The following is a 24419-nucleotide window of genomic DNA, read 5'->3' on the forward strand; positions in this document are numbered from 1 at the left end:
ACGCCTCTGTGTTAGAATATACTGTCGGAAATGAGGTTTCACGATCTAACTCATATCCGACAGTATATTCTAACATAGGGGCGTTCCCATGGTGATGGGGACGCTTCAAGTTAAAATATACCATCGGATTGGAGAAAACTCCGATCCGATGGTATAAAAGGGACTCCAGACTTTACATTGAAAGTCAATAGGGACGGATCCGTTTGAAATGGCACCATATTGTGTCAACGTCAAACGGATCCGTCCCCATTGACTTGCATTGTAATTCAGGACGGATCCGTTTGGCTCCGCACGGCCAGGCGGACACCAAAACGACTTTTTTTTCATGTCCGTGGATCCTCCAAAAATCAAGGAAGACCCACGGACGAAAAAACGGTCACGGATCACGGAAAAACGGGACCCGTTTTTGCGGACCGCAAAAAAATACGTTCGTGTGCAGGAGGCCTAAGAGAACAGATGTCCTTTACAAACAGGAAAAGAAAAATTAGATGGAGGAGATCTGCTTCATTACAGGCTACAACGCACATTTGAAAGAGGTCCGCAATGCCCTAAGTAAATATTGGGATATTTTATTGATTGACCAACAGTTGAGCAAAATTATCCCACCACATCCCCGAATAACATATAGAAGAGCAACTAATCTAAAGGATCGCCTGGTAAAAAGCCATTATACCATCAAAAAAACAGGACTGTTTGATACAAAGGGCCCCCCATGGGGGAACAGAGAATGTGGAAAATGTGTGGCTTGTTCTAATATGGACAAGGCATAATGCTTTTGGAATTCCACACATGACCATGAGTATAAAATCACTTACCCCATAACCTGTAATATGATTAGAGCAGTGTACTGGGCTATTTGCCCATGCAACCTGGTTTATGTGGGCATGACATCATGTCAATTTAAGAGGAGGATTCGAAAACATGTACTAGCAATTGACTCTACTAAAAAGGTGGCTGATACTCAAGACCTGCAAACGATCCCATGACACTTCAAAGAAGTTCATGACTCAAACAGTTCCCTTTTACATTTAGGGGAATTGACCATGTTATTATATCCCAGAGAGGGGGCAACTGGAAAAGAACTTTAAGTCAGAGGGAATCAAGATGGATTTTTTTTTTTAAATACTGTTACACCACATGGTCAGAATGACAACAGCTTTGCGCCGTTTCTGCAGCTTTCAGCTTTGCCGCTTGGGCTTTGGATCACCACTGGGAGTAAGTATTGGTTTTTAATAGTGGTTTCTATCTATACATGTGATTTTAACTGTGTACGGTTAGTAATTTCTGTTTCATCATTGGTTCTAACGTTCTTCCCTTTATTCACCCAGAGCACAAGGACAAGCACACAAAGGGCTAAAAGGGGACTTGAGCCCCTGCCCCCTTCTGCCCCTGCCCCTTTAATGGCCTTTTTTTTTTTTTTTTCACTTACGTAAGTGCCGTGCGTGTGCCCGCCCTGGCCGCCCAGTCTGCGTGTGCCGGGCCAGGCCAGTGCGGCGCTTTCAAGCTGCAGTGTTCAGCGCTGCAGTCAGTGAGGTCACTAGTCACGTGGAGCGGCACGCAGGGAGTCTGTCTGGAGCAGTGGAGCTGAGCTGACAGTCACCGGTCTGTGAGCAGAGTGAGCTTGTGTCTTGTGGTGCTTGTAAACTGTGAGTGCCACTGCCACTGGAGGGGGTTGGTTGGAGAAATGAACAGGGGGCTGGGGGGGGGAGAAATCTATAGGGGGGATGTCCTCCTGCCAGACCCATGGGGAGGGGGAGAAATGTGCCATGGGGGGGAGATGTCCTCCTGCCAGGCTCATGGGGAGGGGGAGAAATGTGCCATTGGGGGGGTAAGATGTCCTCCTGCCAGGCCCATGGAGGGGGAGAAATGTGCCATGGGGGGGAGATGTCCTCCTGCCAGGCCCATGGAGAAGGGAGAAATGTGCCCATTGGGGGGCAGGGTAAGATGTGCTGCTGCCAGGCCCATGTAGGGGGAGAAATGTGCCATGGGGGCGTAAGATGTGCTGCTGCGCTGCCAGGCCCATTGAGGGGGAGAAATCTGCCATGGGGGGGTAAGATGTGCTGCTGCACTGCCAGGCCCATGGAGGGGGAGAAATGTGCCATTGGGGGGGAGGGGGTTAAGATGTGCTGCTGCGCTGCCAGGCCCATGGAGGTGGAGAAATGTGCCATTGGGGGTAATGTAAAAAGGAGGGGGTGATGTGACATGGAGGGGGAGAAATGGGGGGAGGAGTGCTGCCATGGAGGGGAGGGAGAAATGTGACACAAAGGGGGTGATGTAAAAAGGAGGGGGTGATGTGACATGGAGGGGGAGAAATGTGACATTGAGGCCGGGGGCATCATTGGGGGCACTTTTTACTGGCACATTATTAGGTGGGACTATGGGGGTACTTCTTTCCGGAACATTATTGGTGGGCACTATAGGGGCATCTACTGAGGCCACAAAGAAGGGTATGTTATATGGAGGGCTCTGTACAGTGACATTTTATACTGGGACACATTATGGTGGGTACTATGGGGAAGGGGGGAGAGAAGTACTATGGGGTTATCTCCGGGGGGGGACTAAGAAGGGGTATTTTATGCTTGCAAATTATAGGGGACACTGAGGGCATCTACTGGGGCACTATATAGGGGCATTTTATACTGGTACATTATGGGGGCACTAGGAGGAAGGGGGAGAGGAGCACTATAGGGCATTTACTGGGGGCACTATATAGGGGTATTTTATACTGGCACATTATGGGGGACACTATGGGAACATTAGCTCAACTGGGGGCATTACAAGGGGGTATTTTTGCACTGTCTATTATAAGGAGAATTATTTCTACTGGGGGGGGGGCATTATGGTGGGCTTTATTACTCCCCCATGGTATGAGCCGCCTAGTGGCAGCACCAGCCTCTCCCTGCTCTGCTATCCCTCTCCCCCTTCTCCAAATCCTTATTATGAAATCTTTCTCATTAGGATAAAACTCAACATCAGCTCCACCGAGCCCCCCCAGCCAAAGTGTTGAAGTGGTGTCCGAGATCCAAAAGGGCCAAGCCAAGTAATTGTAAGTTTTCATGTAAAATATGTTTGTTATACACATATACCATACACTGTATACACAATATACAGTATACCTCTACACTGTGTAGTCTGTTCTATAAGCACCACATTATTTTCTGTCCGCCACCACAAAACAATCTGGAAGTGTCCCTCCATGTGGCATCATGTATGTAGGCAGACAGTGTTGTATCATGTATGTGGACTTCTAGAAAAGTAAGCTTCGTGGTACAAACATTTTTTTAAATAATGACATCTAACTGGTACATTTTTGACAACGGGACTCCAATTATAGCAAGTCCGTGTTGTATACATTAATATGTTCACAGAGGTAGTTGTGGGGTTTGTGGTCAAACTTGTGGATGATACAGTCCAAAAATATAGCATCAGATAATTCCCGAATCAGAAGCCATGGGTAGATAAAACCATCCGGAATGTTTTGTCACTCCATTCAGCAGCTTTTAACAGGGGAATTATCACCAGAAATATGGCAGAGTATAGGGCTGCATCATATAATGTTCGGAGAGCGGAAAGGAAGCAAAACACTGTTATGGAAGGAGGTTAGAACTACAATTCCAACAGAATGGTGCAAAGAGTCTATGGCTTGGGCTGAGAATGAAAACTGACTTTAAATCACGACTAACAGCATTGAGCATGCGGACATATCTCTGGCAGAGGAGTTGAATTCTCTGATGGTAAAGACCATGTTAATACTGCCAGTTATCTCCTACCTGTTAATTGTAGGATGGTCGCAAAGCCAACTAGATCAGAGAATGTTCCCACCCTTATTATCACAAAACATGAGGTGAGGAGGGCTTTTAAGAGGGTGAACACAATGAAGGTAGCAGGTCCAGATGCTATCTATGGTCAGATCTTGTCCTACTCAGCTAGCCCCAGTGTTTACAACAATCTTTGATCAATCTCTGCAATTGTCTGCTGTCTCAGCATGCTTCAAAAGAGCCATTATCATCCCTGTCCCGAATAAATCACAACCTACCTGTTTGAATGATTATCGCCCTGTAGCATTGACTTCAACTGTGATAAAGTGCTTTGAAATGCTGGTCATAGACTTTATCATTTCTTCACTTCCTGTGAATCTGGATCAACTACAATTTGCTTACTGCACTCACCGTTCTACAGACAATGCTATTAATTATCTATTATTGTCTCATCTGGACAAGAAATTATGTTAGAATGCAGTTTGTGGACTATAGCTGTACTTTTAACACCATAATCCCCTCTATACTGACTACTAAGCTGGGGAATCTAGGTCTAAACCAATCACTATTTTAGTGGATCACTAAATTCCTGTCAGATACATCTCAAATAGTATGTGTGGGCATGTTTCATCCCCCTCATCTTGTCATCTTGAATGTTGGCGCCCCACAAGGCTGTGTCCTGAGTCCTCTACTCATTATATGCTTATGATTGTGTGGCCATCTCTAGTTCCTCTACCATTATAATGTTTGCTGATGACACTGTTGTGGTCGGTCTGATCTTCGATATCAAGACTGTCTACCTGGAGGAGATCAATCACTTGGTAACCTGGTGCTAAAATAACCATCTCAGTCTGAATGTCGGAAAAACAAAGGTGGTGGTAGATTTCAGCAAGAAGAGGAAGAGAATCTATCACCCGTCAGGATTAATGGTGATATAGTGGAGCGTGTGGCCAGTTTTAAATACCTGGGTGTACATATTTCATAAGAATTATCTCGGCCTAGTCATATAAACCTCTTGGCATAGAAGGCTCGTCAGCATCTTTATCGGGGATTTCAGACTACCCCTCAGGTTAAGAACTTCTACACCTGTGTCATTGAGACTATCCTGACAGGAAACGTTACAGCCTGGTTCGGTAGTAGCATGAAACATTATTAAATTATTGGTTATTCTTCGGGTCCTCTTGGACCAATCTCTCCCCCTTTATTTTCCCCCCCTTTTCCCAATAATAAAAACTCAGAGAACCAGAGTCAGATTAAATCGGCTACAGCAGCCGTTTTATTTAAATACATAACATACATAACAATAAATTAACCTAGACGAGGGAGCTCCTAGAAGCCCCAAAAGTTTCTTATTAACCCTTCAGCAAACTGGCAAATCCACCTTGCCTCCAGCCGTAAAACACTAGCTCGGAGACACCAACTGATGGACGTCTCACTGAACCAACCAAGTGCCCAACCATGAGAGTCTAGCCCCACCATTGAGGCCCTCCCATTCTCAAGTACCGACCCATACCACCAGCTTCAAGGACCTCCCCCCACCTCCACTGCCGCAACATAAGACACACCCAAACAACTACCTACAAACCAACCGCCCCAACGTAAGACCCTGACCGCCAACATTGCCTAAAGCAACCTCCTATCACCAGGGCAGAAGGGTGGGAGCTTGTTTCAGGTAACCTAAAATGGCGCTCGTAACCCAAACTGCCCTCCCTTATAAAGCCCTAACTCCTACCCCAGGTGACACCCCCCCACTATTCAAAATTAACCCCTGGTTTCCCATCCCCTTACCAAAATGTAATCATGTGGGGCCTCCCTCTAAGCTAAAGCCCTAGTACAGCCCTTTCTTGATTAAATTATTGGTTATTCTTCGGGTCCTCTTGAACCAATCTCTCCCCCTTTATCTTTTCCCAATAATAAAAACTCAGAGAACCAGAGTCAGATTAAATCGGCCACAGCAGCCGTTTTATTTAAATAGCATACATAACAATAAATAACAATAAATTAACCCTAGGAGGTCCTAGAAGCCCCAAAAGTGTCTTATTAACCCTTAAACAACCTGGCAAATCCATCTTGCCTCCAGCCGTAAAAAAACAGCTCGGAGACACCAACTGATGGATGCCTCACCGAACCACAACCAAGTGCCCAACGATAAGAGTCCAACCCCACCATTGAGGCTCTCCCATTCTCAAGTACCGACCCATACCACCAGCTTCGAGGACCTCCCCCCGCCAACAAGGCGCAACTTGACTCCCCTTACACTCTCAAGCTTGCGTGTTCCTTCACACCCCTAAAGCAGTCTCAATCCCCCTTGCAGCCCCAGCAACCACAAGTCAATACCTACCGCATTAAGGTGAACCCCGTCCGACATCCAAAATTCCCCAACACCCGACTCCAGCTCCAAATGCCTGACAGCCACTGCTCCGTGCCTGGCCACAAATTTGCCTATCACCCTTTCACCTTTATTAATCCGTTCAACTGAACGTGCCTCTCGCCACTTCCGACGCGGTACAATCTCCGACCACACCGTAACCATAGTTGGAAACAATGACCAAAGTCTCAGAAAATCAAACTTTATATCTTTAATCAACTCCCTAACTGGCCTAAACCCTAAATCATTTCGCCCAACATGTAGCACTAGAATGTCCGGCGCCCCATCCAAACGCACAATACGGTGTACCTCTCTTAACATGCCCCCCCCCCCCCACAACATACCTCAAGACCCCAGCCACCGAACGACTGCAACCTTTCTCTCCAATCCCAAATGGCGCCCGCTCGGCTGAACATCCACCCTAAGCGCCCCCCAATAGATGAATGAATGTCCGAGGATCCAGACTAATGCCGAGGGACACCCTGTAACATAACAACAAAAATAGAACACGTTACTGCTCAAGCTAACAGCTACACTACAAACTACCTAACCTCACATACGACCGGAACCTCAACGATTTCCATCTACCCACTCTCTTAATAAAATCATGGCTCATACCTAACCTAGCAGCCTCTGTTGCAGCACCTATTATGAACGAATGACCTGTAAATTCAGTTGAATCCACCCCCAAACCTGATAGACACTTAAAAACAGCTAAAAACTGAAACCTCGATAAAAATGACCCATCTTCATGTCTAAGAAGAGGGCCGCTATCAAAATTCGCATCCAACCTGTATTCCTGCAAACACTGAACTGGACATAAAGAACACCCTGCAAACAGGCTAACCCTACACCCTTTTCCCTCCATGTCCATCTTAGACACCTGAATTCCAATCTCAACTCTGTCATGATACAGATCCACATCCTCCCCCAAAAGACCCCCTGCACTCCTAACACTTTTGCTCACCAACGCACCCAAGCGAAAAGCCCCCCAAAAAGCCAGGGAAAAATCCAACAAGTGAACCTCCCCCAGGGAATTACACACCAATTCCGCTTGCCGACCAATTCTTAACAAAAAGGCAAACGACACCGGCCTCCTTCTGGCCTCCAAACGCTGACCTCTCCTCCAACCAATTAAGACTTTCTTAACTAAAAACACTTTAATCACATCAGGGATACCCCTTAACTTGAACTTGAAAGTCAAACACGAAATACATCTATTTACTTGTGTGACTGACTAACCCTCCTTTTACTTGTCCCAAGAATAACAACAATGGGACTTCCCCACCATCAACCTGCACCCCCATTACCTTACACCACTATTCCCAACTCCTCCAAGCTTTATCATATGCCGCCCATGTACCTGCACTCAATGATGCCTGCAGAAGACCCTCTACTGTACCTCCAAGAGCTCCCATAAGGACCCCAGACACTCCAACCCTTCTGTATCTGCTTCTGGGGTCAGATGATGAAACCACTCCCACTGCGAATGAGAAAGGGCATTCGCAATGCAATTAGTCACCCCAGGAACATGAACCGCCACCACCCATATGTTAAGCAATAAACAGAGTAACACCAGATGTTGCAATAACCGGACCACTAGTGGAGACGAGGCGGTCAAACTTTTAATCGCCTGCACCCCCCCAATTATCGCAGTGAAAACTTCCTGTTCCTGAATTTATTGCCCCATAGGACCACAGCGAGAACTTTCGGAAAAAATTCTTCACCCATCCCCGTATGACCCTTGATTTTGGCCAATGGTCTGGCCACTGCCTGTGACAATAGACCCCGAAACCCCCCCCCCCCCCCCTCCCGCGCGCGCTGTGTCCGAAAATAAATAAAAGTGAAACTGTCAACCCATCTCCCATCACCAACGCTCTGCCATTAAAAAAAAATGTAAAACTAGCCTAAACTTCCAGATCACTCTTTAACTCCCGCCCCAAACTGATAAAATGATGTGGAGCTACTACCCCTGCAGTAGCCGCTGCCAACTGCCGACAAAATATCCAGCCCATTGGAATAATCCAGTAGGGATTGTAGATACCGCAAGCAAATTCAACCCTTCGCCCTTTCAACTATGACCCGCAAATCCCTCACTTTGTCTTTAGGAAGGTGACACTCCATTTTAACAGTATTTGTCTCTATCCTCAAAAAACTCATCTCCGTCGAGGAACCTACTGTCTTTCCTTCCACTAACGGCACTCCAAAAGACGCAAAAATCGCAACGTATTCAACAACAAAGAACAAACCCGTGAATCCGCTGGACCTAAACAAAGAAAATCGTCCAAGTAATGGATGATGAATGGACAACCAGCCACATCTGCCATTACCCATTTTAGGAAATAACTAAACGCTTCTAAATAAGCGCACGACACTGAGCAACTCTTTGGCAAACACCTGTTCACAAAATAACCCCCATCCCAAAAACAACCTAACAGATGAAAACTATCAGGGTATACCGGAAGTAACCAAAAAGCTGCCTCGATGTTCGTTTTTGCCAACAACGTACCTGGGCCCAATTTTCTTACCCATGCCACAGCCGCATCAAACAATGTATACACCACCAAACAAAGTTCAGGATCGATACCATCATTGACCGACACCCCTTTCGGAAAGGAAATGGTAAATCAGCCGAAACTTGTTTGGCTCTTTCTTAAGCAGTAACCCCAATGGCGAAACATTCAAACTAATTAGCGGTGGTTCAACAAACGGACCATCCGTCCTACCTAAATCAACCTCCTTAGCCAACTTTTCCGCCACAACTTCGGGATGCTCTAACGCTGAGCACAAATTTTTCCATGAACTAACCACTGGCGATGGATTCGACAGAATACTAAAACCCCACCTAAAACCCTTTTTTAACAATTCCGCCGCTTCACGATTAGGGTATCTATTTAAATACTGCTCCATCTTTTCCACCCACACCGGAGTCAGTCCCTTTTGCAGCAGAATCAGACCCTTTTTGTTTATTGCCTTTAAAGCATTGACTTGCTCCATGATTCCCCCCACAAGACGAGCACTCATGTTTAAATTTGTATTTTGTGCCGAACTTGCAGCTTACCTCATTAAAAAGGAAGCATAACCACTTGGCGGAGGCCGCTGCGAGAGTAGACTGACCGAACCCCCCTTATTCCCCCTGAAAGGACTGCCTCTGCCTCCCTGGTGCCGTCACCATTAACCATAACCCGATGTCCTTATGATCCCACTTTATATTAGGGCGAATTGCTTTCCGCTGCCTAAATTACTCATCATAATGGAGCCGACCCAAACCCCCATAAATCTCGTAAGCCTCCCCTATCGCATCCAGATAGCAGAAAAGAGCGGAGCAGCACTCAGGCGTTTGTTCCCCAATAACACTCTTGCCGAAAGCCTGTAACCAATTTGAAAAAGTGCGCGGGATCAACCTATGCCGGCGCTTATCATCTTCCTCCTTTTTTCATCCTTCTAAGACCTGTCTAAATTAAAACGCTCTAGAGGGAGTAGCGAAAAAATATCCACATACTCCCCTTCCATATGCAGTCCCGCACATCCAGCTTCAAATGCGCCCTTAACGGGCCTTCAAAGCATACGTATACTTCCCCTTTAGCTGCATCGTCCACTCTAGGCCTGTCCTCCTCACCCCCTGCCTGAGTCTGTACCGACACCAATCCCCCAGCCCGAGCCGGCGGACCTCCTCTGTCCCACTAGATCAAGCACCTACCCCCCAGACCGGTAACGGTGATACACCCGCAGTCCAACCCCGAAACCCAACCCGCCAGGCTACTTAAAAGCTGCCCCAAGCTTCCAACTAGCTCCCCATGAACCCCCCAGCCCTGACACCCCCAGGGCTGCTAACTAATGTCTGAAAGGATCCCCACATGTTCTCACCTGGCAGCCCGGGTGCTGTGAACCCCGCAGCCAATCGTCCTGACCCCTGACGTCCGTCCCGTGCTCCCGAATCTTCACCGCCTCTTGATGGTGGCCTGCTGCTGGACGACTGCACCCCAGACTCCTCCATGCTGGATGCGTTCTGCATCCATCCTAATGCCTCCTCTTCATCCAGATGTCCCTGGACATTTTCTTCTTCTCTCCCATATCTGTGAGGCCTGCACCCCCTGCTGGCCACCTCCAGTACAGCCTTGCTCCCCATGCTGCTGCTGCTGCTCTCTCTTCCTCATCGAGCGGGCATCCCTGCTCCCCTGGAGGAGGGGGAGCCCACAGATCCCGGTCCTGCTCCCTCGCAGACTGCTGGTGAAGACAGGGGGAGGACAACCCCGCCTTCCTCTGGGTTCCGCCTCACATTTGGATTCCTCTCACGCCGGGAGGACGCAGATGCTGGCTGCCTGACGTTCCGCCTTTGCGAAGGGTCCCAAGCTTCCAACTAGCTCCCCATGAACCCCCCAGCCCTGACACCCCCAGGGCTGCTAACTAATGTCTGAAAGGATCCCCACATGTTCTCACCTGGCAGCCCGGGTGCTGTGAACCCCGCAGCCAATCGTCCTGACCCCTGACGTTCGTCCCGTGCTGGCGAATCTTCACCACCTCTTGATGGTGGCCTGCTGCTGGACGACTGCACCCCAGACTCCTCCATGCTGGATGCGTTCTGCATCCATCCTAATGCCTCCTCTTCATCCAGAAGTCCCTGGACATTTTCTTCTTGTCTCCCATATCTGTGAGGCCTGCACCCCCTGCTGGCCACCTCCAGTACAGCCTCGCTCCCCATGCTGCTGCTGCTGCTGCTCTCTCTTCCTCATCGAGCGGGCATCCCTGCTCCCCTGGAGGAGGGGGAGCCCACAGATCCTGGTCCTGCTCCCTCACAGACTGCTGGTGAAGACAGGGGGAGGACAACCTGGGTTCCGCCTCACATTTGGATTCCTCTCACGCCGGGAGGACGCAGATGCTGGCTGCCTGACGTCCCGCCTTTGCGAAGGGTCCCTGGAGGGGCTCCTGCACCGTGGCCGAACCCTGGGGGTCTCACTAGGGCTAAGGCACTCTAGCGGGCGTACCCGCCGCAGCAGTCTTGCACATGGCTGCGGGCCTGCCGGACCCGCAGCCTCCCCCTGCAGATGGCCCATCATCTGCTCACGCAACCACTACGGACCACAGACCTCCACCACCGCCCGCAGCCTACTAATCATCTCTTCCACAGACTCATACAGCTTGTTTCAGGTAACCTAAAATGGCGCCCGTGACCCAAACTGCCCTCCCTTATAAAGCCCTAACTCCTCCCCCAAGTTACCATCCCCCACTATTCAAAATTAACCCCTGTTACCCCGTCCTCTTACCAAAAGTTAATCATGTGGGGTCTCCCCCTAAGCTAAAGCCCTAGTACGGCCCTTTCTGGACAGAAGGGCACTTCATAGGGTGGTGCTCTCGGCTGAGCGAAAAATCCGCTCTGACTTTCCTGATTTGCAGCTCATTTATAATAAGAGGTGCTTGACCATGGCCATGAAGGTGGCGAAGGACCACAGACACCCAAATAGTGTTCTGTTTTGTCTCCTGCGGTGTGGGAAACGTTACCGCATTTTGAAAGCTAACACGAGAGAATGAGGAAGAGTTTCTTCATCCAGGCCATTCGGATGCAAAATCAGGACATCACAGAGGGCAGATGAATTAATAAATAAATGTGTGTCCTGTAACTAAAGAACCATGAGACATTTTTAGTTACTAACAATGTTTTTAATGTAATGTTATGCTTTCTTTTTTTATTGGAATGGAATGTTGTTTAAGCATTTAACCGCATGTTATACTATGTATTGAGCTGTGCATGACAAATAAACTTGAAATCTCCACCTAGCATACCCATGTGAAGCCTGATATGTCACCGGTAGTAAAGAAAAATCCCTTGCCCTGCACGATGCAGCGCAGAGCAAGGGGGAGCATTGGAGAACTACTCCAATGCTCCACTTAGACATGGTAAATGAGTAAAGGGGAGCTTATGTTTGGGTTGAGCTCTGAACCCGGACAACCCCTTTGATGATCCCTTATGATCCACCCCTGGATTTGGATTCAAAAACAGCACCAAGGGTATGGGGAGTCTAATTGTTCTGGCTTATCAGTGTATATTTATATATTGACATACATAAGTATTATTGTGAACAATACTTACATCTAAGCGATCACATAATTTAAGGACGCGTAGGACGTTTTTGCAGACGTTATCCAACTTAGTGTTGCCCTCAACACAGGTGATTCCTAAAATTTCAACATTAGGAGAGGCAATTGCCATCATAATGGCCATGGCATCATCAGTGCCACAGTCTACATCAATAAGAAGCAACTTCTTTTGGGTTGTTTCTGTAACAAAAAAAAGAAGAGTAACATTCTTGAACAACACGAGAAGATAAAAAAGCTGTAATATCACAATGCAATTGCCCATTCAATACAAATAAATATATAATATAAGGCCTCATGCTCACGGCCGTTACCTGGCGATGCCTGTAATGCGTCCCGGAAACATTGAGTCCACAATGTAGGACACCGACCATGTGCTCACTGCATCACGGATGTGGACCCATTGACTTAAATGGGTCCGCTATACAGAAGGTGAGGTGCGGAAAAGAGGCATGGAACCCCACGGAAGCACTACGGAGTGCTTTCGTGGGGTTTCTCTCCGTCCCTCGGCACCTCAAAAAAATAGAACATGGTTTGGACGGATCACGGACCCATTCAAGTTGAATGGGTCTGGATCCGTCTGCGGAATCCGCACGGATGTTGCCCATGCAGTCCCCAATGCATAGATCGGCCAAGCAACGGCCGTATGCATGAGGCCTAACACTGTCTATTCCTATAAAGAATGAAAATGGCAAAAGAAACAAAACATTGCAAATTTTCTGGTCTACTCATATCTTAAACTGAAGTAAACAGACACTTGCAGTATCAGACACTTGACCAAGATCTCATTGAGTAGTAAATAAAACAAATATAAAATGTACCTGTAGTTTAAAAAAAAATCTAAAGTTTTGATCAGTGGGTGTCTCAGTGCTGAAACTCCCACCAATTTTTAAACGAAGAGAAAGAAGTACTTCTTTCTCCTTGTTTTAGCAATTTGTGGGAGTTTCAGCACTTGGACCCACATTGAACAAACCCTTTATATACTGTATTTCACACATCACAAGTTATTTTTTTTAAGTACAGGTATGCTTAAAAACAGTAAATCTTACTTTGTATTGGAGAGTGCAGAGTATATCAGCTTCATTCAGTCCACTTAAATATAACACCCTGCACTGCCAATACTAAGTTGGCGTGCAGGTAAATCTGATAGTGTTTCTTACAGATAAAAACAACTAGTCAATAATTTTTCCTATTAACACAGGATTTCTGGACACAGAAATTTTTCATATGTGCATTCCATGAGCCATACTTTTTAATTTTTCTGTTGAAATGGCAAGAAAAGAAGGTGTGCCAAGGGAGTGGAGTGTGCGGTGCTGACCATCCACAACATTTATCCTTTTTCACACTAGGTTTTTTGGCATGAAGAAGGACTAAAATCTATGGCAGCTAGGAGGCTGCCATAGATTTAAGTGTGTCGCACGGCACAGCTGGAAGATGCCCCAAATATATCAGAGGTGTGTGACTCTGCATAAATCCTCCAACAGCACAGAGGGAATCAAGACCGGCGTACAATATGCTGGTCTTTATAAATGTCCCCCAATGTGTTTATTTCATTGAACCGATCATGATGGATAAGGTGAAACGAATTTTTTTTGTTAAAAAAGGATGATTTGGGTTTTTCTTTTTGGGAAATTTATGACTTCAAAACAAAAGTCAAAGTAGGAGATTTGTACATATCATCCTCTGACAGCACAATGACCCATTTATTTCTATGGGGCAATGCACACTTCAGTCTTTTTTGCAAGTCCATTTTTCCATTCCACAAATTATAGAACATATCCTATTCTTTCCATATTATGGACAAGAACGGCCCTAATACAGAATGCACAAGGAAGGTATCCCATATTTTGCAAATCAGTTTATTGCAGACTGAAATACAGACTCCACCCCATGTGTGCATGAGGCCTATACCTGAACTAAGCTAAAAAAAAAATGCATTTTGCAATAGAGTTGCGATAAATGAACTGCATAGAAAAAAGATTACACGTGAAACTACAATAAAAGAGACCAATGCATGGTTAAGTATAGTAAAGTACACCACTGTAATCTAGAAGAATGAAAACAGAATATAATACAAAAAACAAGGGTGGGAAAGAAGCAGATGAGAAGGGAAAAGGAAGAATGGGGGAAGTGGCGGTCATAGAGAACAAAAATGATCTGCTAATGTGGAAAAAATACTGCTGAAGGACATGACTAGTGGCCATGGTGCCGCAATACGAATAGAGCAAGAGAAAAAGAGAGCCTGGCTCACAAACCAAGGTAGAGGACCATGAAAAGATTTTATCTGAAGGTAAGTGGGGAACTATAAGATGCACCTTTTAGCAACCAAAAAAGTCTGCTAAAAAGTGCCTGAATCTTATAGTCCACAGTTAGGGTGGTCCAGCAGTGGCAGTCCATCCTGACTGCTTTCTTAATGATCTGGCAGAAGGCTCACACAGCTCTTTGCCCGATATTATAATATTACCTCCAGGATGACGTAAAGGAAGACATCCCAGAAACGAAGTGAGCAAAGAAGTGAGTGATTCCACAATATATCCTCTGAGGTACCAGATTGCCAACATTAGAAAGAAAGGGTAACATTTATGAAAAAGAAATAAAACCTGTTACCACCAGGCTAACATTTTGTAGCTTGCTTCATGAGCTTTAATCACTTTGCTTTTATGAGAAAGATAAAATCAATTAGACCATTGGGAAGAAGAAAATTGTTTCTCCAACTGAGACACCCATGACTTACAAAAAGGTAGAGGACAGTCAGAGCACTGGAAGATCAAAATCTTATATATATACATATATATATATATATATATATATATACACACATACATACATACATACATACATACATACATGTATAGGTGGATTTTGTATACATGGGCATCTTTATTATCACTTTGAATCTAAATTTGCCCAGTATATAGTAGTTTGTATGCTCTCTGTACCAGTTTGCGCTTGCTTGACTGGTCCCATCCTCCCCGGTGCATGGTCTGCGGCCATAGGGTTCGCTTTCACCCTGATGGCATTGATATTATGTATTGGAGTATTGGAGTATAGTTTATACATACTTAGGGAGACAGGGGTCATGGTTATGTGATGTCTCCTGTATATATAATCTTTTTGGACACCTCTATGAATTTGGGGCTTTGCCTTATGAATTTGTTGTTATTTATTTATGTACTTATTGTATTATTTTTGTGGTATTCAATCATGGCTTGAGGGACTGGTCTATATTATGTTAAAATAATTATGTTGTGATTCCGGAATCTATAATATTGATATTGTATATCATTGTCATTTTTATGTAATCACTGATTCACTATTTATATTTTTTTGTGGGTATATTAGATGCACAATTATGCTATTATATATTTGTGTGAATCTGGGGCTTTGCTCCATGAATTGATAAATCTTGATAAAAAATTCTCTAAGTATGCATTTATTGTATTACTTTTGTGGCATTAATTATGGTTTGAGGGATTTGTTTATATTATGTTTAAATAATTGTGTTGTGACTTTGGAACTTTTATGCTGTATACACATCATTTTTATGTATTTATTGATTCTTTATTTTTTATGCATCTCTCGTGGGTATATAGGTATATTAGATGCACAATCATGTTATTGCATATTATAATGATAATGATTCTCAATCACACTCTGTAAGAGATTGATTGGCTCGTCCTTTATACAATCACAATTGGTGTTGCAATTAATGTATTGCTGAATAGTGTGAGTAGTGTGATTACTTGTAGACAAAATATGCGGGCCCATCCTCATATGTGAGCAACAAGTGCATTTTTTATGTCCACATTTTAAATTACCTATGTGTCTCAGGCAGGTAGGCTGGGACCCAGGTTTATCCTGGTAAAGAGAGGGGCTCACCATATTAGCTAAGGTAACAGCACGTCGGGCAACACATTTAACACCGCTTTTTACAACATCACCCCAGACTTGGTCATATTTGAGAAGATGAAAATGTCTTTTGACAATGTTACATATTTGTGAGTATTCACAGCTATAACTCGTGGAAAAAATCACTTGCTTCTCTTTATGACCAAGTTTGGGCTTATTGTTTGGGAAAATTAGATTATCCCGAGACATAGTGGAAACCATATTTTTGGATCGGTTTAAAAGTCTACTGGGATAATTCCTGGCTAGGAGACGGGTGGTGACAGTATTAATTTCTTCAATACAGGTTTCACTAGAGGAGCAATTGCGCAAAGCGCGAATATATTCACCCCTGGGGATGTTGTGGACAGTGTGTGCAGGATGACAGGATCCCGCATGCAGGATGGTGTTTCCTGCGGTTACTTTTCTATACGTGCGACTCTGTACACGGCCATCCCCCACGTCCCCCACCAAACACAAATCCAAAAAGGATATTAGGGTCTTATGTGAATTTAGAGAAAAATGTAAATTGCAATTATTAGCATTGAGGAAGGATCCGAATGATGGCACGCCCGCCACATCACCCGACCAAACAAAGAGCAGGTCATCGATGTAGCGACCGTACCACCGGACGGACCCACTCCATGGGTTGGAATCAGAGAAAATAAAATGATGTTCCCACCATGCCATATAAATGTTTGCAAGCGATGGTGAGAAACGGGCCCCCATAGAGACTCCTCTGCATTGGAGAAAAAACCTCCCATTAAACATAAAATAATTGTGCTGCATAAGAAATAATACAACTTTGCAGAGGAAATCTCTAAAGGGTAATGAGAAATTGGAATAAAGACTCAAAAACCAACCCAAGGAGATAATGGCGAGATCCTGGGGGATAGCCGTGTACAGAGAAGCGACATCAGCAGAGATCCAAGAAAGATCAGAGGACCACTGGAAGGAATGGAAGGCCTGTAAGACTGAAGCAGTGTCCTTTAGAAAACCAGGAATACACTGTACCAGTGGCTGCAACATACTGTCCACCCAGGATGACAGATTCTCTGAGAAAGACCCAATACCCGAAACTATAGGGCGCATAGGGGGAGGGGGGAATCCCTCTTTATGTATCTTGGGGAGGGAATGGAAACCTGTATTGAAGAAATGAATACTGTCACCACCCGTCTCCTAGCCAGGAATTATCCCAGCAGACTTTTAAACCGATCCAAAAATATGGTTTCCACCATGTCTCGGGATAATCTAATTTTCCCAAACAATAAGCCCAAACTTGGTCATAAAGAGAAGCAAGTGATTTTTTCCACGAGTTATAGTTGTGAATACTCACAAATATGTAACATTGTCAAAAGACATTTTCATCTTCTCAAATATGACCCAGTCTGGGGTGATGTTGTAAAAAGCGGTGTTAAATGTGTTGCCCGACGTGCTGTTACTTTAGCTAATATGGTGAGCCCCTCTCTTTACCAGGATAAACCTGGGTCCCAGCCTACCTGGCTGAGACACATAGGTAATTTTAAATGTGGACATAAAAAATGCACTTGTTGCTCACATATGAGGATGGGCCTGCATATTTTGTCTACAAGTAACCACAATACTCACACTATTCAGCAATACATTAATTGCAACACCACATATGTGGTATATTGCATAACATGTTCTCTGTGTAATCTACAGTACGTCGGGTGCACATCAAACTGCTTAAAAGTTCGAATTTGCCGTCACATCTCTGATGTACCCCATGCTAAAATAAAAAATGTTTCTGCCGCAAGTTTGCATTTTGCTGCGGTTCATAATGGTAATACAGATAGCATGTCAGTACAAGGAGTGGAGAGGGTTAACAGACCAAGCAGAGGCGGTGATCACAAGAAAAAGCTGCTCAATCGTGAGTGCTTTTGGATTTTCAAATTAGGCTCACGGATACCATCAGGATTGAACAGGCGTCATGATACTATTCTACATTACTAATATTTTTACTTCTTTTTTATTATTGTAATTTGTAAATTTTATCTTACTTTCTATGTCTTTTGGCATGTTGTAATTGTTATGCACTTTATCTGTGGAGGATGTCATCAGGAGGTGTGTCCTGTACCTGATTGTGATCACCTGTTCTCAGTGGTTCACTATTTAGTCTCGACTTCACCTCCTACTGATGCACATCATGACTAAGGATCCACATCTATAGTGATCCGAAACCGGTCAATTTTCTGCATTGCTGTATGTTGGTTTTTATCTGCACGGGATTAAATAAAGCCTCAAGTATTTTTCAGTGTAGCTGGACCGTCTTTCTTTTTATTGGAATAGGCTAGGAAAAGACTGCCAAAAGAAGCCAAAGCTTTGGTCAGGTTGTTTTGTATTTTAACAGAAGAGTTACAATCTTGGAGCTGAGTGTAATCAAAGTGGTTGCATGCTATGGGGGTTTATTAGGAAGAAGTTTGAGAGATCCCTATGCTTTTGCATGACAAAACTTAATGGGATGTAGGACTCCGGACCCAGGTGAAATGTTGGGTTCTCAGTGACAGGGGATAAAGGACCTTTAGGATCAACAAGAGAACTCCAAGTCCCAAGGGAATGAAGCACAAGCATGGTGTGCTGCGCCCTCAAGAATAAATGTGAAGGGACATGAGATGAGGTGGCCAAGTCCAGGGAAGAACAGACTGTGGGTATAGATCATGAGCAATTCCTACCCAAGACTTCACACTGCCGTTTCTGGGTCTGCCTGTGAGATCCGTTTCAAGGCTCTCACAAGCGGCCCCAAACGGATCAGTTTAGCCCCAATGCATTCTGAATGGATGCGGATCCGTTCAGAATGCATCAGTTTGGCTCCGTTCCGCCTCCATTCCGCTCTGGAGGCGGACACCAAAACGTCTGGTGTCCACCTGACGATGCGGAGCCAAACGGATCTGTCCTGACTTACAATGTAAGTCAATGGGGACGGATCTGTTTACATTGACACAAATATGGTGCAATTGTAAACGGATCCGTCCCCCATTGACTTTCAATGTAAGTTAGGACGGATGCGTTTGACTTACACTTAGACTTAGATTTTTTTTTACTAAGTTATGCAGACGGATCCGTACTGAATGGATACCAGCGTTTGCATTTATAGGTGCGGATCCGTCTGTGCAGATACCAGACGGATGGTGTGAAAGTAGCCTTAGATACATTATGGGATAAAAAGAAAAAGAAAACAAAACGAGCGGCACTCACCGTTGATAGGCAGGTTACTTTATTCCATGGCAGGAGGGGGGTGCAAGGGTTGCAGATACAGCAGCAAATAAGCAACAGCCGTTTCGCGCGTGTATGCGCTTCTTCTGGCTTTCCAACACTGAAGAGGTCACGGCACCTTCTTATAGTGCACAGGAAGCCGCATCATCACAGTAATATGCTTAATTACTAAGTAATCAACACCTGGCCTCTCAAGAGGGAGGGCAGGGATTACAGTCAGGCGGGACCTCTTCAATGATGTAAGGTGCATATGTGAACATACATAAACCAATAAGAACAAATCAAAATACGAAAATACAATAAGCAAGAGTGGTTCATTACAAAAATACGCTCATATCTATTTTTTCATTTAGTCCCAGCGGACCCAATGCATCCGTGCGTAGGATCCATATAGTTTCTCTTCTCAGAAGCTCCCTTTCTCTGTCACCACCTCTTTCAGTGCGGTTAACTACTTCAAGGCCAGCAAAAGTCAGCACATTGGGATTTCCACTATGTGCCTTATTCACATGATCTATTAACCGCGGAACACCCTTTCCTGTTTTTAAGGAGTTTAGGTGTTCGCGGAATCTTTCAAATAAGCAGCGGATAGTTTTTCCGATGTAGAAGCGTCCGCATCTATATAAAATTATATAAACCACAAATTTGCTGCGGCAGGTAATAAGTGGAAAAACCCTATGTTCTATCCCTGCAAAAGAGATCACTTGTAGTTGGGAATTGAAGCTGCAGAAGGAACAGTTTCTGCAACTCCTATTCCCTTTTGGTCTCTGTTCAGACAGCCATGTGAGACGTTTTTTCCTGAAATGGCTAGTTACCACTTGATCGCGTATAGTATGGCATCTTCTAAACGCTATCACTGGTTTCATATCTTTCAATTGTTTTAGGGAATCGTCCCTCACTAGGATACTCCAATTTTTCTTTATGACCTGTTTTATCTTATCGGCCATAGGACTGAATTTAAAGGAAAAGGCGAAGGGTGGGGGCCCTTTTATTGAGGGTTTACCCTCCCTTACTTCTGTCTGATGTACTTGTGACGCTTTTGTCATAGCTTGATTCAACAAGTCTGGGGGATACCCTCTACGTCTCAGCCTAGCGCGCAGATCCTGCGCCTGTTTATCATAACTCATTGAGGTGGTATTTATACGTGCAAGTCTTCTGAATTGGCCATATGGCACTGATTGTTTTACTGTGCTTGGGTGATAGCTGGAGAAATGGAGGAGGGAGTTGGCGGCGGTCGGCTTGCGAAAACCTTCCGTCACCAACTCCCCCTCCACCACTGATACCACTACATCCAGAAACTCGATTTTATTGCCCCCAAACTGGTAAGTAAATCGCATGTTCATGTCATTCTGTGTATTCAAGTAATCCACGAAAGCCCGGAAATGTGCCTCGTCGCTGGACCATATGATGAAAACATCATCCACGAATCTGTAATAGGCATGCATATATTTCAGAAATGGATTAAAACTCGAGTACACAAAACGGTCTTCGAACCGGGCCAGGTACAGATTGGCAAAAGTACACGCCACTGGGGTCCCCATCGCGGTACCGACCCTTTGTTTATACCAGGAATCTCCGAACATAAAGGCATTGTTAGTGAGAATTAGTTTCAGGCCTTCCGTGATGAACATCTTGAAGTCCTCACTTCTATCTGTGTTCTGTAGGACTTCCATCACTGCCTCAATGCCCTTATCCTGAGGGATCCGGGTATAGAGACTCTCCACATCGAGGGACACGAGTCGGAACTCCTCCTGCCACTGAATATCGGTCAGTGACCGGAGGAGGTCCGACGTGTCCCTCAAATTAGATACATTATGGAGCAAGTGGAGGAGCCAGGTTTGAGCCACTGAGTGCTAATTCAGCGGACCATTCCTGCCTAAATCCTTAGAATGGATGAGAACCTCATGGAGATCCTAGGTTTTCCCAGGACCAGACCATATGAAGGCACCAAAGGAATGCAAGGATGGTCCCTGCAGACAATATAGCAATCCAGATTTTTTATTTATTTTATGAATATTAATTCTCTCACACCACAAGAACCCTCGATGGTTAAAGTGCACAAGAAGTGGGGTAAAATTATTAGCAAACATCTGGGACAGTTTGCTTGCTAAAGTGTCTTTATGGTATCTACCTGTATATTATATCATAACTTTATAATTTTGTGCTATTTGGGCCTTAAAATATCAATAATCCAATGATTTATGTGCTAATATTTAAATGTATATTGAAGCACAAGAAAGAAATTGTCCCAGGGCTCCACATGTTGTAAAAAAGGAACTTACACTCACCTAACTAATCACAAGTAGAGTTGAGCGAACACCTGGATGTTCGGGTTCGAGAAGTTCGGCCGAACTTCCCGGAAATGTTCGGGTTCGGGATCCGAACCCGACCCGAACTTCGTCCCGAACCCGAACCCTATTGAAGTCAATGGGGACCCAAACTTTTGGGCACTAAAAAGGCTGTAAAACAGCCCAGGAAAGAGCTAGAGGGCTGCAAAAGGCAGCAACATGTAGGTAAATCCCCTGCAAACAAATGTGGATAGGGAAATGAATTAAAATTAAAATTAAAAAAATAAAAATGAACCAATATCAATTGGACAGAGGTCCCATAGCAGAGAATCTGGCTTCACATCAGCAGAGAATCAGTCTGTTCATGCCATAGCAAAGAATCTGGCTTCATGTCAGCAGAGAATCAGTCTCTTCATGCCATAGCAGAGAATCTGGCTTCATGTCAGCGCAGAATCAGTCTTCATGTCATAGCAGAGAATCAGGCTTCACGTCACCCACCACTGGAACAGGCCACTGTCCCACATTTAGGCCCCGGCACCCAGACAGAGGAGAGCGGTCCCGTAACAGAGAATCTGGCCTTATGTCAGCGCAGAATCTGTCTTCATGTCATAGCAGAGAATCAAGCTTCACGTCACCCACCACTGGAACAGGCCACTGTCACACATTTAGGCCCCGGCACCCAGACAGAGGAGAGAGGTCCTGTAACAGAGAATCTGGCCTTATGTCAGCACAGAATCTGTCTTCATGTCATAGCAGAGAATCAGGCATCACGTCACCCACCACTGCAACAGGCCACTGTCACACATTTAAGCCCAGGCAACCAGGCAGAGGAGAGAGGTCCCGTAACAGAGAATCTGGCCTTATGTCAGCACAGAATCTGTCTTAATGTCATAGCAGAGAATCAGGCTTCACGTCACCCACCACTGGAACAGGCCACTGTCACACATTTAGGCCCAGGCACCCAGGCAGAGGAGAGAGGTCCCGTAACAGAGAATCTGGCCTTATGTCAGCGCAGAATCTGTCTTCATGTCATAGCAGAGAATCAGGCATCACGTCACCCACCACTGGAACAGGCCACTGTCACACATTTAGGCCCAGGCACCCAGGCAGAGGAAAGAGGTCCCGTAACAGAGAATCTGGCATTATGTCAGCGCAGAATCAGTCTTCATGTCATAGCAGAGAATCAAGCTTCACGTCACCCACCACTGGAACAGGCCACTGTCACACATTTAGGCCCCGGCACCCAGGCAGAGGAGAGAGGTCCTGTAACAGAGAATCTGGCCTTATGTCAGCACAGAATCTGTCTTCATGTCATAGCAGAGAATCAGGCATCACGTCACCCACCACTGGAACAGGCCACTGTCACACATTTAGGCCCAGGCACCCAGGCAGAGGAGAGAGGTCCCGTAACAGAGAATCTGGCCTTATGTCAGCACAGAATCTGTCTTAATGTCATAGCAGAGAATCAGGCTTCACATCACCCACCACTGGAACAGGCCACTGTCACACATTTAGGCCCAGGCACCCAGGCAGAGGAGAGAGATCCCGTAACAGAGAATCTGGCCTTATGTCAGCGCAGAATCTGTATTCATGTCATAGCAGAGAATCAGGCTTCACGTCACCCACCACTGGAACAGGCCACTGTCACACATTTAGGCCCAGGCACCCAGGCAGAGGAGAGAGGTCCCGTAACAGAGAATCTGGCCTTATGTCAGCGCAGAATCTGTATTCATGTCATAGCAGAGAATCAGGCTTCACGTCACCCACCACTGGAACAGGCCACTGTCACACATTTAGGCCCCGGCACCCAGACAGAGGAGAGCGGTCCCGTAACAGAGAATCTGGCCTTATGTCAGCGCAGAATCTGTCATGTCATAGCAGAGAATCAGGCTTCACGTCAGCCACCACTGGAACAGGCCACTGTCACACATTTAGGCCCAGGCACCCAGGCAGAGGAGAGAGGTCCCGTAACAGAGAATCTGGCCTTATGTCAGCGCAGAATCTGTATTCATGTCATAGCAGAGAATCAGGCTTCGCGTCACCCACCACTGGAACAGGCCACTGTCACACATTTAGGCCCCGGCACCCAGACAGAGGAGAGCGGTCCCGTAACAGAGAATCTGGCCTTATGTCAGCGCAGAATCTGTCTTCATGTCATAGCAGAGAATCAGGCTTCACGTCAGCCACCACTGGAACAGGCCACTGTCACACATTTAGGCCCAGGCACCCAGGCAGAGGAGAGAGGTCCCGTAACAGAGAATCTGGCCTTATGTCAGCGCAGAATCTGTATTCATGTCATAGCAGAGAATCAGGCTTCACGTCACCCACCACTGGAACAGGCCACTGTCACACATTTAGGCCCCGGCACCCAGACAGAGGAAAACGGTCCCGTAACAGAGAATCTGGCCTTATGTCAGCGCAGAATCTGTCTTCATGTCATAGCAGAGAATCAAGCTTCACGTCACCCACCACTGGAACAGGCCACTGTCACACATTTAGGCCCCGGCACCCAGACAGAGGAGAGAGGTCCTGTAACAGAGAATCTGGCCTTATGTCAGCACAGAATCTGTCTTCATGTCATAGCAGAGAATCAGGCATCACGTCACCCACCACTGGAACAGGCCACTGTCACACATTTAGGCCCAGGCACCCAGGCAGAGGAGAGAGGTCCCGTAACAGAGAATCTGGCCTTATGTCAGCGCAGAATCTGTCTTCATGTCATAGCAGAGAATCAGGCATCACGTCACCCACCACTGGAACAGGCCACTGTCACACATTTAGGTCCAGGCACCCAGG

At 45.8% G+C, this 24419-nt stretch overlaps 1 protein-coding gene across 1 annotated transcript in view; it reads right to left on the reverse strand.

Moving 5' to 3' along the window:
- The window catches only part of LOC121002005 (pyrimidine-specific ribonucleoside hydrolase RihA-like), a 124270-nt gene that overhangs the window by 36805 nt on the left and 63046 nt on the right, over positions 1 to 24419 (reverse strand). The window contains exon 2 of the mRNA XM_040433302.1: positions 12215 to 12402. Coding sequence (XP_040289236.1) covers positions 12215 to 12402 — 188 coding nt within the window. The remainder of the gene's footprint in view (positions 1 to 12214; positions 12403 to 24419) is intronic.

Source organism: Bufo bufo, chromosome 5 (genome assembly GCF_905171765.1).
Source record: "Bufo bufo chromosome 5, aBufBuf1.1, whole genome shotgun sequence".
NCBI lineage: Eukaryota > Metazoa > Chordata > Amphibia > Anura > Bufonidae > Bufo > Bufo bufo.